Below are 14,730 nucleotides of genomic sequence, written 5' to 3'. Positions count from 1 at the left end.
ATCTGGTACCAAAAAAAATTAGAACAGAAATTCTACTACTGCCCTGACACCATCCATTAAAGGACATGTGACACTGGTTTATTCAAAATTGGCCTTAAAAGAACATCTATCAGGACGATTCAGGAGACCAAAAGTAAATTTGTATTGTAATGAATTTAATAAAAATGTCATTTTCCCATCTCTTTTGTACATATAGTGTTTGTATTTGTTGATGGCATGTATTATTGTGTAAATTTTGTATGCTATGTTGATGAATTTAATACATAGGACCGCAATGGATACCAGTCCCCAGAGCCGATTTTAGAAGTGAGATTTTTCTATTTAAAAAACACATACAGAAGGGAATATTATTTTACACATGAATAATTTTTAAATAGTTACTAATATAATTGACTGTCACTCCATAAGCGTCCTTTTCAAGACACCTGGGAACGAGGCCTTGAATGTACCATAGCATCCTCCAATTTCTGTTTTCAGTTTAAACATACAACGTACTCTTTATATTCTGACACCATATCATGTCAGGGAGATTATTATTATGGTCTTTATTATAATTTTATCATCAATAGAATGTGTTTTTGGTCAACAGGCGAGATGCTTGCCTTTTAATCTCTTGTAACATCTCTGTCATCTCAACCTTTGTACTCTCTGTTTCAAAAGTTGCGCAGACAAAAGAAAATAAGATCTAATCAAAAACAAATGAATGAATACATTAAACACTCCAGAATAATATCGCACAGACATTAGGTGCCAATTTCAATCGTTTTATTATGAATATGACCATCCTTTTCTAAAAGTAGCAATAAAAGATTGTGTCAACATTACAACAATAATAAGCACAAGCAGTGTCAAACTGCTGATTAATGTTATAGAGTAAGAATATCTTTTGGTGCATGTATTACCATGTAATACATGCATAAGTGGAATGGGGAAATTTGCACATTAGTGAAATTAGTACATTATCCTGTATGGTCAATACCTGGTCAATTATATGAGGTTATTCTGACAACTGAGCGTATCCACTAAGCAGTGTCTACTTTGGGTAGATTTGGGTATGTTCATAACTGTCTATCAAACAATAAAGCGATATAGAATACAATAAGAACCTACAACCTTCAAAATACTTTACAGCTGATAAATTGAGATTGTTGGGGAAATGTGTCAAACCTACAACCACACAGTGCACACGCACACAACTTATTCCTTTTACACTCAAGAGATATATCAAGAAAATCATGTGAACAGACTCGTGTAAATTATCTAAAAGGAATGATGACTTGAAAAAGTGTTATTTCCCTTGAATTCTTAAAACGTATAACACACAACAACACATGACACAAAAATAAAACCATGGTAACTCTGCCAAAACATAAATATAAAAGTCTATATAGTAACAATGTTTTTTGTGCACTGCACATTACAAAATATATCTGCAAAACCGTGATTCCTGGTTGATACGTGGGTGCGCATCGCGTTGCACATCGACAATTAGACGACCTACAAGCTCACAACGCGTTGCGTGGTGTGACACGTTGTGAGCTTGTAGATCTTATATTTTCGATGCGCAACACCGCACGCAACCAAGTATAAACCAGGCCTCTCAGAGCTCATCCAGAGCTCAGAGGTGTCCGTCCTTTTTCCCAAAGAACTTCTTGAAGACGGACTTGTTGCGCGGCCGTGGCAGGCTGGCATAGCTCCTCAGAGCGCAGTCCTGGAAGGCGGTCTGCTGCCACCCTGCTGCGGTGGCCAACAGGGGGCGCTCAGCGCTGACGGATGGACTGTTTGATGACTTGTCTCCTATAACCAGAGTCACAGAGTAGCTTGAGCCCACCTCCTGCCCTCTGCTTCCAGGGGCCTGCGGCGCTGGCCTGATCCGCTGGTACGTCGCTGTTGGAATAAAACATGACATGGTTTCACTGGTTTCACTGGGACCATATGGGTCAAAAGATGGTGGTTGATGATACATACACTATATGTTATACAGTTGTTGTTTTTAAGCCTGATTTATACTTTGTTGCATGAAAATAGCAGCTTGTAGGTCTGCTATTTTAGCTTTCCCACTGATATAATTGAAAGGCCACTGTTTGTGTGTGTGTGTGTGTGTGTGTGTGTGTGTGTGTGTGTGTGTGTGTGTGTGTGTGTGCGCGCGTTTGTTTGTGCGTGTGTGTGCGTGCACGTTTGGGTCCCGTCAGCAGCCCAGTTGTCCAACTGCCTCCAAAGTAAACTTTGGTTATTTTGACCCCTTTCAATTTGCACATAATTTGTACCCCTTGCATGAGGTGGTTTGATAATAAAATAACATTCTGCATTCACTCGTGAAGTCCAAGATCCCCATGGGAGCCATGGCCGTTCCCATGTGGTTCCCGACAGTGGTGTGTTCTAGGTTTTTTTGGAGGGTATACGATAATTATTCCCTGCACGACATGCGCGATACTCTATCGCGTTTTCAATGGATGAAATGGTTATTAGACTGTATACGCTTTTTTTCCAAAGAAATCTGCACTGTATACGGTGTATACAGCGTAACACGGTAGGACACACCACTGGTTCCCGAGATCCACGAATGTTTTCACCTACTGCATAATGACAAGCGGCAGTACAGTGGTTGAAAATGTACCTGAGGTGAATGAGTGGGACCGACGCTTGTTGCTGAGCCAGTCCTGACCGCTGTAGGCAGAGGAGGGAGGGGAGGAAGTGCTGGTGTCTCTGGTGCCCTTGGAAAGTCGCTGAGTCATGGTCTGCTTCAGGCTACCAAAGTCATCATCTAGAGGTGGAACAAAAACACAGTGAGCATGGCAGGAGCATCGAAGGATAAAGAGAGAACAAAAGGACAGATGGACACAAAATGAACCAGTGAAGTGAGCAGCCATAGCTGAATGGGTAGAGTCTAGGCCGTCTGGGAACCCGGTCCACGTGACAAAGTTTCCCTGAGTAAAAAAAAAGAAGAAAAAAAAAGGGGGCTTTTTCTGCCTTTATTGATAGGAAAGTAGACTGACAGGAAATGGGGAGAGATATGGGGGGGGGGGGGCTGATGCAGCAAAGGTAGTCGGGATTGGGAGTCGAACCCACGCCACGCTGTGTGCCCAGACGGTTACGCCAACCGTCAGGGCCTCCCTGAGCTTTTTTGTTGTTTTTCTCATGTTCAGTCCTGTCTGTGTTTTGTCATGTCCCATAAAAGTAAAAAATAATCATGGTGATATGTTAACAACAATGGTAACTAACCCTTGTTTCTCTGTACCACCAACAGTATGTCTCAACAATAAAAAATAACAAAAAGTTTCCCTGAACCCCTAACTGCTCTCCCTAGTGACCACTGCTCCTAATTCCCATTCTCCCCCAGCAAATTGTTTATTGTAACTGTTACTGATTGAAAGGCCAAATAAACTGGAATATTTACAGTTCTTACCACAGGAACTTGTGTATGAAGATGAGATAAGAGACCGCTCCCTGTGTAATGTGTGACTGTGATCTCTGGTGAGGACGACAATCTCTTTAGCTTGGCCGGTGCTTGTGGCGGCTTTGCACCTCGGAAACGTTGAAGTGAAGACACTTGATATTGAAGGGACAGCTTCACTGAATCCTGTTGGTGGGGGGGGGGGGGTTTGGGGGAATCAAATGAATCAATTACTTTTGCATACAGATGACTATTCCTAAATACAGTGCATTGAATAAATCGTGTTACATACCAGCATTTGCTTGTAACTTTAACATCCATTTCTTCATCATGAAGCGTGAGCAGGCGTTGAGCAAGTATTCGGAACCGTCGCGCAACCTGAAGGGCGGAAAACAACAGCTGTCACAGACACGAGGACATCGGGTATACGCCGCAGCAGTCTAGCACAGTGCTTTTCTAACTTGTCTATGCCAAGGACCCCCAAATAGCCAGAGCCTCTGGCTGTGGCCCCCTGTGGCGAAGTGGCAAAAAAAATCAGGGGGAATTTTGAGACATTTTGGAAGAAATTGGTACATTTGAGAAAAGTTTTTACAATAATGATATGTTAATACTTCTATATCTGATATTTCTATCTTCCATTGTCTTTGTTCTTTAAAAGACCACTTAAACAGACTCTAGTCTGTTTTTGTTTTATTGTACTGTGCAGTACAGCGTTTATGGTTGTTTGCGTTCTCACCGCAAACTGAAGCAGTTGGGTCTTTTGGTGTACTCTGGGACCGGCGTGCACTCGGCTCCGATGAGGTTTAGCGGCAGGCCACATACAGAACTCTGTGGGTTCACGACACAAATGGACCGTTATTGAGTATTGACCATTTACCAAATTTCAGCATTCACCCAACTCAGCTTCCTTTGTTGTTCCTTTCCCACCTACCCTTAATGTGTCCTTTCTATCTTGGTAAAAGCACAGAGTGTGTCTGTATAGGACGGCATGGTAGGAATTCCAGGCGCGGGATTGTGCCTGAGAAAATAAGATTGGTGCTGTAAACTCTCACTGTTCTGACTATTGGCTGTACTTAAACATTGAAAGGAGGCCTTCTTACCTTCTTTCCTCCCAGCTGTAACTTATGTTTCCTCTCAAGGGTTCCTTCCATAGACTGGAGCTCAGGCTTTCCATTCTGTAGGGACACACAAGAGAAGTCTCTGTATTACATTAAACAAGCAATTTGACAGGCTTTCATCTTTAATTTCAGTGAGGTCTGTACATTACAGTACAAGCGTCATGGATATTGCTGGGATTCTGTCAGGCCAGCAGTGTGTCGATGTGTGTGTGCCCCTGAGCGAGACTCTTAACCCCTAATAGACCCCTTAACAGACGACGTCACACTGGTTGCAAGCGATAAGAACCAATATTGCGCGCGCAGGTCCAGCACCGAGGGTGCGTTCGAAAATTGTGCACCGGAGCGCACTCGCCTATTAGTTTGTATTGGCCAGTGCGCTCATTGCTGTATTTCCGAACGCACCCTATGTTGGGAATTGATTGCATGAAACAATCACCTGTGTGTTCAGTCTCAATGTTGGTAAACAAATAATTGGTCTATTGCTCCCTGAACGCTGTAGAATGGCTGCTCAGCTGCTCCTAGTTGTTATAGGATGTGTAAATGCAGAGGACAAATTTCACGTATGTGCACCAGGTATATATGTGTACAGTGATTCTTAAAAAATAAGAATTATAATCTCACCATACTGTTACATCGCCCCCCTGTGGCCATCAGTTGGTACTGTTCCCCCACGTCCTCCAGGCTCTCTGAGCCCATCCTTTGCTGCTGACAGACCCCATCCAGACCCATGTGAACTGAGAGCAAGCTCATTGACTGGTCCTGTTGAGGAAAACAAGGTCATCCCAATGTCACCATGTCCACCAATCATATTCATGGATTCCTGCTGCATTCATAATGGACATTATAGAGTAACAAAAGCTTCTGACCCCAAAATACAGTTTAGAATATGACTGTAATTCGGTTACACATAATTATTACAGTGTACTTCATGATATACTTACATAAAAATTTGCTCAAGGCAAGTGAGGTGGAATAAAATATGGTGTGTGCACAGATGACGACATCAGAGAGTGTGTCAAACGTAAACCTCACCTTCCAACAGCCTGTAGGCTTCTCCACCTCCACCCCCACCTCCTTTGCCTCCTCCTCTTCCTCCTCCTCTCTGTATTGGTAAACGTATCTTTCATTATCTTCAACATTTGGCAGCTTCACGGGGTCAGATGCCGTCTCGTTCACGACAGAAGAAGGCTTGCAGGGTTGGTCCCTGTTGGGAAAGGCTGCCCAGGACCTCCTGTCTCCTTTGGCCAGAAGAGGGCGCCGTTGGTCTTTTGGACTCTGCTCTTTGTCACAAACCAGCAAGTTGTGGATGGAGGATGGCAGTTTAAACTCGGCTACCAGCAGGTTGGGTGCTGAGGCTGTGATCAGGTTCCTGTAGAGCACTGTCTGGGCCCTGGGTGACTTCGGGGAGCCAGAGGAGGGGGCATCGGGCTGCTCTGGTGGCGTGACGCCCCCTTCCGGGTGGGGTTGATACATGATGTCCGAGCAGATGCTCTGCCTGTAGCTGTTGGTGTGGTTCCAGATGTCCTCCAGCTCTTCTTCCACCTCCTCAAACTGCTGGTGGTCTGGGTGTACGGGCTCCGTTTCCGCCTCCGCTGAATCTGGAGATTGAGACGACGATGGCAAAGTGTTCGTCCTCGCCTTTGAACAGTCCCCTACTATACCCCCCACTTCCAGAGACATCAGCCTCCCGACCACTCCCCTGGGATGGGGTTTGTCCGGGCATGGAGCCTCGGTACACAGCATGAAGCTGCCAGAGCTGGACACCCCAGAGTCTACAGAGTCCTCTCGAACACTGATGCTCATTGTCGACTTGAGGTTCACCACCATGTGAGAAGCCTGGCTCGAACACTGTGCCGACTGAAGGCCGGCGCTCTCTTCGTGTGCACTTTGCGGTCCAACGCTCTGATGATACTGGTGTCCGTCTAAGTCTTTAACGAGCGTGTGTACACTGAGGCAGTCGTGTGCGGTCTTAGTGGAACAGTGGGTTCGGTTCACGTGTAGAGGGCTGCCTCTACGTGCTCGGGATGGTCGGCTGGTCTGCTCCCTCGCATCGTAATCTGCATGATAGTCCCACTCCTGATCTCTTTCCTCGTGCAAACTGATTATCCCGGAGCAGCTGAACTTAGACAGGTCGTCGCAAGGTACGGTCTGATCCTCGTCTTCCTCTAGGGAAGGAGGAGGTGTCGGTGATCGGAGCCCCGTATCCAAATGAGGCAGATCTTTCACCACAACCACCTGAGCGTGTGCTTCGGGAAGGCTTGCTGTGTCGCTGACCGCCGCCGGGCTGCCCTGCGTGGCAGGAGCAGGCGGACGGGTCTGTTTGAATGAGGTCAAGGCTGATTGTCTTTGCTGGTCGGGATGAGTGACGCTGCCTTTCTTGGCCTCCGGGGGAGCTATAGTGATAATGTCCTGGATGCTGGGGATGAGACTCACGTCCTTGGGCAGGTCAAAGCTCAGAACGGAACCCAACGAGAGGAACCTGCAGTGGCTCCTTAATTGCCCCGCGGAGGGCATGACGGACGGGCCCTCAAACTCCGCGTACGGGGTAATGCTGTCCTCTCCCGAGCAGCACTCCACATCAATGTCCCTCAGTAGTGGATTCTTCATGTAAGCCAAGAGTTCTGCTCCGTCCCCACCGGCCGGACTCCCCGTGGACTTCTTCTTTCTGCTCCTGCCCTCCTTGAGTGGCCACGTTCGCGTGTCATACACGACCGGCTCGCAGGCACAGCGTCGTGCCGCGGCGTCGCCACGCTCCTCCACCCCCATGATCTTCTGTATGGTGTGTCGGCGAGCGTCTCTTTTCCACTTGCGCTTCTTGCCCATCCTCTTCAGGCTGCTGAAGATGGAGCTGCTGCCGCTCCGCGTCAGGGAGTGGAAGGCCACGGCGGGCGCGTGCGGCGAGGGAGGCGGCGGCGAGGGGGAGAACCGGGACAGAGAGGAGGAGGCCGAGGTGGAGGAAGCGGGGCGGGCGGTCTGGCGGGGGAGCGTGATACTCTCATACACAGGGGTCAGAGCCATGTTGTTGTTATCCTTGACGTGCAAATAGGTACTTACCTACGGAAAGGAGGGGAAAGAGCATTAGTCGTGTGCGTGGGTGTGACATCTTATTTCATTTAGACGGCGAGAGGCTTTATTGCAGATGCTTAAAGCCCAGAGAGACTGCAGGCCCAAGCCCCTTCAGTCCTCTGTACAAACAAAGGCTTCTTGGTTTTCCTTTCACATGTGCTACAGATGAATAATGACACAAGAGCAGAAATGACTACGACAATCAGCTACCTTCCAGTGACACACATCAGCTCTCGTTTCCTACACAAGCACATCACACATCTTAGCACACAATGTACCGGCTTTTCTTCAACAAAAAAAAAGAAAGAAAATCACACAGTCAGCGAAGTGAATGTACAAAAGAACACAAAATTAGAGGAATAGACACGGTTGCAATAGTACTCTTTCTCTTGCAGGGACTTAATCAGAATCATATGTGGTTGAACATGCCGTCATATGCAGCTGTAATGGCTTGACCTTTCAACTCTGTGACTAATCTCATGTTGCCGTGGCAGCCCCAGACTATAAATCATAGTATGCAGTCTGGGGGCCTGTCTTTGAAAGTTCAGCAACAGTTCTCTTGTCTAATGACCGAGGCTGTGTTACCAATCCAGGCCCCCGGGTCTGCTGTGAGATATTTTTTGGAGCGGGAACTTTCACGGGAAGTGAGCGTCGAGGTCACATCACGGAGAGAGACAGACAAACAACAGCCGCCTTACATGAGGCCCTGCAGCAAAAATGACACAAAAAAGAAGAGAGAGAGCTTCTGTCCATGTTCACAGCAGGCCAGACTGAGCCTATGTCGTCACTACCGTTCAATTTGAAACGCTTCTGTCTCCTCTTAACCACTCAAGCCCTATACTTCGTCGAGCAACAAATAGCAAAAAGAGACAATCTATGAGCTCATAATGTGTCGCGTTGTAGATCTGCTATTTTTTCAAATAAAAAAATAAAAAGTTAAATGATTATTTTTTTAATTTATTTTTTCCCACCACAATAGTGATGCCAGGTTGAATGTGGTCAAGGTGCAATGTTGGGAGAAAGTAATGTTTCCCCATTGAGGGTTTAATTTCCGAACGTTTTTGTGAGAAGATTCATCTGAGTACCTTAACATGAAGACAATGTTGAAAGTACAAAAAAAAAAAAAAAAAAAAAATGTCATTTCAGAGTAGGCTTCAGAATAACTATAACAAGTCCAAAATATACATCATAGTTTTCAGTGCCATTACCTCTCTTTTGAAGTGGAGTTTTATTAGGTTTTACTGGGTTTTTAAGCCTTGTGTAATTCCCCCTGTGTGGTGCCAGCCTGGGTTGTATGGCAGATTATGCCAGACCAATTAAAAAAGCCATTTTAAAACCACGCTAACTTGAAGAAATTAACATATTAACATAAAGGATTCTGATGTCAATTGCTAAAGGTATCTACTAGTTTAATATATATATATATATATATATATATATATATATATATATATATATATATATATATATATATATATATGGCTGGTTCTGAATTATGGTTTGAAAACGTCCACAGGGAGACCATAGCCTGGGTCTACCCAGTGGCAAGAGTTAGTAAAGCATGCCCCCCCCACCCCCCCTGCACCACCACACACTGCAAGAAAAACAACACCCAGCATGCAACTCATCACTCTATATTCATAGAGATGCAGCATGCAGCACCAACTCACGCCGCACAACGTTACCTCGTCTGTACTCTGCAGATAAACCTTTCTCTTTCGCTTTAAACTACCCAAAGTATTTTCCAAAAGCCCCTGGCAGCGCCTCCAAAAGCTTTTACAGGCAGAAGATTGAGACACAGTGGGCTAGGGAAGAAAATGGGAAAGAAGCAGAAATGAAGGGCCAAGACAGTGGGAAATGAACAGTACGAGGGAGGCTAGCAAAGGGAGAGGCTAGTCACCAGAAGAGGAGCACATTTATGAAGAAAATAAAATTATTCTGTTGCCATTCCATCAGGAACAACAAGTGATGATGGATACATCTCACTTTCAATCCTGAGGTGAAAAGTGAGAGTGTTTAAGCACCCTATACTTCGTCATACAACTAACAGTGAAATTATTCAATCTTCAAGCTCACACCGCATTACATCCTGACACATTGCGAGCTTGTAGATCTGCTATTTTGGGAAAACATGTAAAGATTTTTTTAAATTGTTTAATCTGTAAAATATTTTTATTTTAGAAAGATTTAGCCTATAACGACTTAGCCCAAAATAGGGGCACCAGGTTAAAAGTGTACAGTGTCTTCCAGAGTGCAATGATCACATAATAGGTAATACTATGCATCTCTCACCCTGTGAACAGGTTCAGAGCTCTCCTCAGCTACCTCCTCCATCATGGGAGGGGACTCTAACACCTCGACGCGGCTGTCCCCCGAGTTTCCGAAGCTGAGGATGAGGTTGACCGTGCCCCCCAACGCAGGGGCACTGGGGTCTTTGAGGACCAGAATGGGGGGCTTGGGTGACTCCGAAGAGGTGGCTTCACCTCCTCCCCGCGGGCCGATGCTGTTCATGACCTCGTAGCCGTCGTCCGCTGGCTCGTCGCCCTGCTGCTCAGCGAGCGTGGCGGGTGACGGCTGGCCGCCCGCTGACACGTTTTGTGCGTTGTCCACGCAGGCACTCGGTACCGGGGACTGGCGGGGTCGGCAGGGCTCTGGGTCAGGAGTTGAACTCTGTAGGAAAGAATGAGAGAAGGGAGAGGTTTTTGTGTGTGTTTTATCTTAAAAGATTTTACGTTTTTATTATAACAATGAACACAAAGATATGCAATCTTTGCTTCTGGGGGGGTCCCTGGAACAAAACATTTTGAGATGGGGGTCCGTGGGCCAAAAACATCTAAAAATGTTTTCTAAATCCTATAACAGAATGTTGCTATATCAGTGGTGCTCCAACTTTTCCATGTCAAGGACCCCCAAAATGATATAATGTATTTTGGCCGCGGGCACCCATCTCAAAACATGTTGTTCCAGGGACCCCCCCCACCCCCCAGAAGCAAAGATCGGAGTTAAACATTTTAGCTTTAAAACATATCATATTCAAAGACTTGCACAAATTCTCCATGATTAAAAAAAGAAAGACAAGCTCATAGCGCGGCACGAGTGCCGCGCTATGAGCTTGTATATCTGCTATTTTTGAATAGCGTCCCCGGTCTTAATGGATCAAAAAGGCTTGCCATGTTCATCTATACCTGTGTGAGTTGCGTGCAGACCGTGGTCTCTGAGTAGATGTTGTCTTGATGTGAGGAGGGTTCCCCTCTCTTGGTCTTGAGGAGCCACTGTTGTTTCTGAGCCCTCCAGTGCACCGAGATCCATGCCAGCATGCTCCTCAGCTCCTCCATACGCTCTCGGACCTGCAGGAGATCATGTGGAAGGAGCAGCATGTCAGGGGTTTGATGGCTGATGATGGAAGAGGCCTGTTCTACCTGTAGGTCTGATTTGTTCCAGTGTTAAAGTGAATCATGCGGTAGACTAGAGGGAAGGAAAGAGAGTGTGGGTATATGGGAGGGATTTTACAGGGCGAATTGTTTATAAATTATGTCATATAATATCGTTACTGTCGGGTGGAAACCTTGTACAGTATATCCAAAACTTTACTTTACCTTACTTTTGGGGCAATGGGGGAAAAAAAATCGGATTAGTTCTAATAGATCAAAATATAGTTATTATTTATTTAGTTCATACGGTAAGTTAATACTTTCCATTGGTAAAATATTTATGAAACCCACAGAAACTTTCAACCTGATCCTATTATTATAGGTAAAGATTTCTCAAATTCTTTGAACTAATATAAAATAGTGAAATTAACAGATCTCCAAGCTCACAGAGAGCTTGTAGAAAAGGTCGCTACTTTTGGGCGATACTGCCATATGACAAATAAAAAATTAAATAGGGCATTCATTCATGAAAAAACTAAACAATTAAATATGTAGATACAGCTGCAATATTAATCTAACAGTTGTTTTCTGGTATTTGTCACTGTATATTAGCATATACATGAAATGTGTTCTCTAACGTTACCCCTCCTAACTATTAGGAGCAGCAGGTGCTATTAATACAGCGCCCGAGGCAGAAAGCCTGTTCTTAAGTTGTTGGTGCTTGTGTTTGTTTGATTGATTGGTTGGTTGGTTGGTTGGTTGGTTGGTTGGTTGGTTGGTTGGTTGATTGATTGATTGATTGATTGATTGATTGATTGACTTAACTCAAATACAGTGGTGGAAAAAGTACTCAAATATTTTACTCAAGTAAAAGTAGCAATACCACAATATAATACTCTGTTACAAGTAAAAGACCTGTGTTCAAAATGTTACTTGAGTAAAAGTACAAAAGTATTTGCATCAAAATAAACTTAAAGTACCAAAAGTAAAAGTACTAAAATGTTTGAAAATAGCAGATCTACAAGCTCACAACGCGTCGCGATGCGACGCGTTGTGAGCTTGTAGATCGGCTATTTTCAAATGGCCCAGGTATAAAATAGGCTAAAAGTGGTTAATTGTTTTATAATATAATAATTTATATCTGCAAAGCAAAGCTTTCAAACAAGTGTAGTGGAGATTTGCCTCTGAGATGTAGTGGAGTAGAATTAAAAGTACTGAAAATTGGAAATACTCCAGGAAAGTGAAAATACCTCAAAGTACAGTACTTGAGTAAATGTACTTTGTTGCTTCACATCATTGTTCAAGTATAATAATATCACAAAAGCGCTAGTAAAATAAATGAATGAAGATCAACTTGTGAACCATGAAGTGAGTAGAACCTTCTCACCATCTCAGCCAGGTGGTGCTCTGTGTCCAGCAGGTCTCTCCCTGTGGCCGCCAGCTCATCAAACTCCACAAACCTCTGCTCGATCTGCAGGTCCAGCTTCGCAGCCAGTGACTCCTGTCCGTCTTTCCCAAGATGCAAAGCGGTATCCGAGAAAATGCACGACCGGGTATCTTCTGTCCACGAGCTGGGGAAGGGGGAGGGGGGTGGGGGGGTGTTTGAGGGGCCCGGGAGAAGAGAGTTGTGTGAGAAAAGCCATGCATACAATAAACATGAGAATAACCAGATCCACTGACTGCACAGACACCCTTGTCACACAGGCCTGACCCAGGATACTAACACTGGCCTTCCCAGCACAGCAACAAAAAAATGACATATTTCACCGGAGGACCCCGGGGCACGACAGCAAGAACATCCTGTTCTTTACATGAATATATCGGGCAGATGTTCTACGGAAGTGGAGTGGGATTATGAAAGTGTCTATGACCCCCCATGAGGGGGCTGGCGGCTGGGTCATCCCCCGTGCCCCCTGCTTACATCATGGCGAGGTAGCTCCTGAAGAAGTCCTGAAGCTGAACGAACTCGCACAGCCTCCCTCTGTTCTCCGCCATGCTCCTGCCCACCTCCGTCCAGCCTTGCAGGGTCGCCCGGATCTTAGCCCCCAGAGCGCTCACCCTCTCGGGGCACAGCTCCTCCAACCGCGAGGCTTGGCGCTCCGTCTCCTTCACCTCCTCGCCGATGACCTCATAGTCAATCTGCAGAGAATCAAAATAAAAACCTATCATCTCATCATCCCAGGGATCAGTCAGATAGGCTTTTGGCAATCGGATCTCTAAGCATGAGTTCATCCCCTTAGCTTTATGCATAATGTGCAGAAGACACCCATATGGTCTGCATATGGCCCAGCATTCTATAGCTAGAAAGCAATGTTGGCTGTTTCTCTCTCTCTCTCCGTTTGACGAGGCAGTAATTAATAGCATAAAGGCCTCAATGGGAGCGATGCTTTATACTGTTTCTCAGCTATGGTTAGCCTCAGGAACACAGAGTAGCGGATGCCGGTCCTCTGACGACACACTTATTTCAGAATGGGAGATTAGGTCATTTCTGTTCTTCAATGGTATCAAGTCCAGACAGCTGTGCGTGCGTGTGATAAACACAACGCTGCCCAAAGATGACTCACAACTCTAACCCCCTAAACCCAGAGACATATACAACACACCCCACCAAATAGAACCTTTGTATCACACACACACACACACACGCAGGCACACACGCACACACGCACGCACACGCACACACACGCACACACGCACACAGTTAACACTCACTGAGCAGTGACTCACACACACATAAACAAATATCCTTGGTGAATAATAAACATTTGCACGCTCTGTGTGTGTGTGTGTGTGTGTGTGTGTGTGTGTGTGTGTGTGTGTGTGTGTGTGTGTGTGTGTGTGTGTGTGTGTGTGTGTGTGTGTGTGTGTGTGTGTGTGTGTGTGTGTGTGTGTCTGTGTGTGTGTGTTTGCGTGTGTTTGCATGGTGCAGTTTATATCATAAATTAAACAGCGCACAAAGCCGGGGTCTGGCCGGGCCCTCCGCTGGATGTGAGAAAATCTGGCACAACAGGAAACAGACTGTGGAACAATGTGTTAGTAGGAGAGAGACCACAGGGGAGAGGGGGGCTTCCCCTAAACACCAGGGGCATCGGCTCTGCAACCGACGGAAAATACTGCATCATATTATAACACCGCTGCGTCGCCGCTTAAATGTTTACGACATCGTGATCACAATGTTGGGTGTTTTCCTCGCCCCTCACCTCCAGGCGGTCCTGCAGCTCCTGCAGGTCTTGCAGGCCATAGCGGTCCGGCTCACACTTGACGGCCATGTCCGTCTCCCTCTCCAGGACGTCCACGCTGAGCGCCTTGCTGCGGCACACGCTCTCCTCCACACGCACCGCCAGACTAGTATGCTGCATGGGCCAGGGCAGAGAACATGATTATTATAGCATCAATTACACAGTGGTTCTCAAACCTTTTCATTAGGGGTGTGCCGATACACTAATTTCACGAAACGATACGATACGATATTGGACTCACGACATCGATACGATTTCGATAAGATACGATCCGCACTTTTTTATAATGAAAATATATGGGGGAGAAAAAAAGCTAATGCAAACAAATAATTCTGTTTTTGCATTATGCAAACTTGTAGCTTTTCAGCTACAATAGCCGTTTTGAATCCAAATAGGGCAATAGTGTGACACCTGACCCGAAAAAAACAACATGTTGTCACCCTTTTCACCTCGGGGCTGTTTGCATGCCTGATTATTATTATTATTATTGTAAAAAAATATATATATATTTTTTTTCCCCCAAAACGATACATATCGTCACG

General features: G+C 45.5%; 1 protein-coding gene across 8 annotated transcripts in view; it reads right to left on the bottom strand.

Annotated features, from left to right (window-relative positions):
- Window positions 1-748: 748 nt before the first annotated feature.
- mymx (myomixer) overlaps window positions 749-14,730 on the bottom strand; it is a 42,583-nt gene continuing 28,601 nt past the window's right edge. For 5 of the 8 annotated variants that reach the window (XM_080450294.1, XM_080450296.1, XM_080450295.1 and 2 more), the window contains 15 exons: window positions 14,150-14,302; window positions 12,871-13,088; window positions 12,337-12,520; window positions 10,764-10,925; window positions 9,871-10,248; window positions 9,264-9,383; window positions 5,545-7,566; window positions 5,134-5,271; window positions 4,495-4,569; window positions 4,326-4,412; window positions 4,131-4,222; window positions 3,687-3,772; window positions 3,407-3,580; window positions 2,618-2,764; window positions 749-1,887 (listed from right to left, as the gene is read on the bottom strand). In XM_080450294.1, coding sequence (XP_080306420.1) covers window positions 1,619-1,887; window positions 2,618-2,764; window positions 3,407-3,580; window positions 3,687-3,772; window positions 4,131-4,222; window positions 4,326-4,412; window positions 4,495-4,569; window positions 5,134-5,271; window positions 5,545-7,566; window positions 9,264-9,383; window positions 9,871-10,248; window positions 10,764-10,925; window positions 12,337-12,520; window positions 12,871-13,088; window positions 14,150-14,302 — 4,305 coding nt within the window. In that variant the 3' untranslated portion in view covers window positions 749-1,618. The remainder of the gene's footprint in view (window positions 1,888-2,617; window positions 2,765-3,406; window positions 3,581-3,686; window positions 3,773-4,130; window positions 4,223-4,325; window positions 4,413-4,494; window positions 4,570-5,133; window positions 5,272-5,544; window positions 7,567-9,263; window positions 9,384-9,870; window positions 10,249-10,763; window positions 10,926-12,336; window positions 12,521-12,870; window positions 13,089-14,149; window positions 14,303-14,730) is intronic. The other 3 variants (XM_080450300.1, XM_080450298.1, XM_080450301.1) reach the window with 3 other exon arrangements.

Source organism: Gymnoscopelus braueri (genome assembly GCF_963280865.1).
Source record: "Gymnoscopelus braueri genome assembly, chromosome: 14".
NCBI lineage: Eukaryota > Metazoa > Chordata > Actinopteri > Myctophiformes > Myctophidae > Gymnoscopelus > Gymnoscopelus braueri.
The sequence above is the reverse complement of the archived record's forward strand: the minus strand, read 5'-3'. Positions and strand labels throughout refer to the sequence as shown.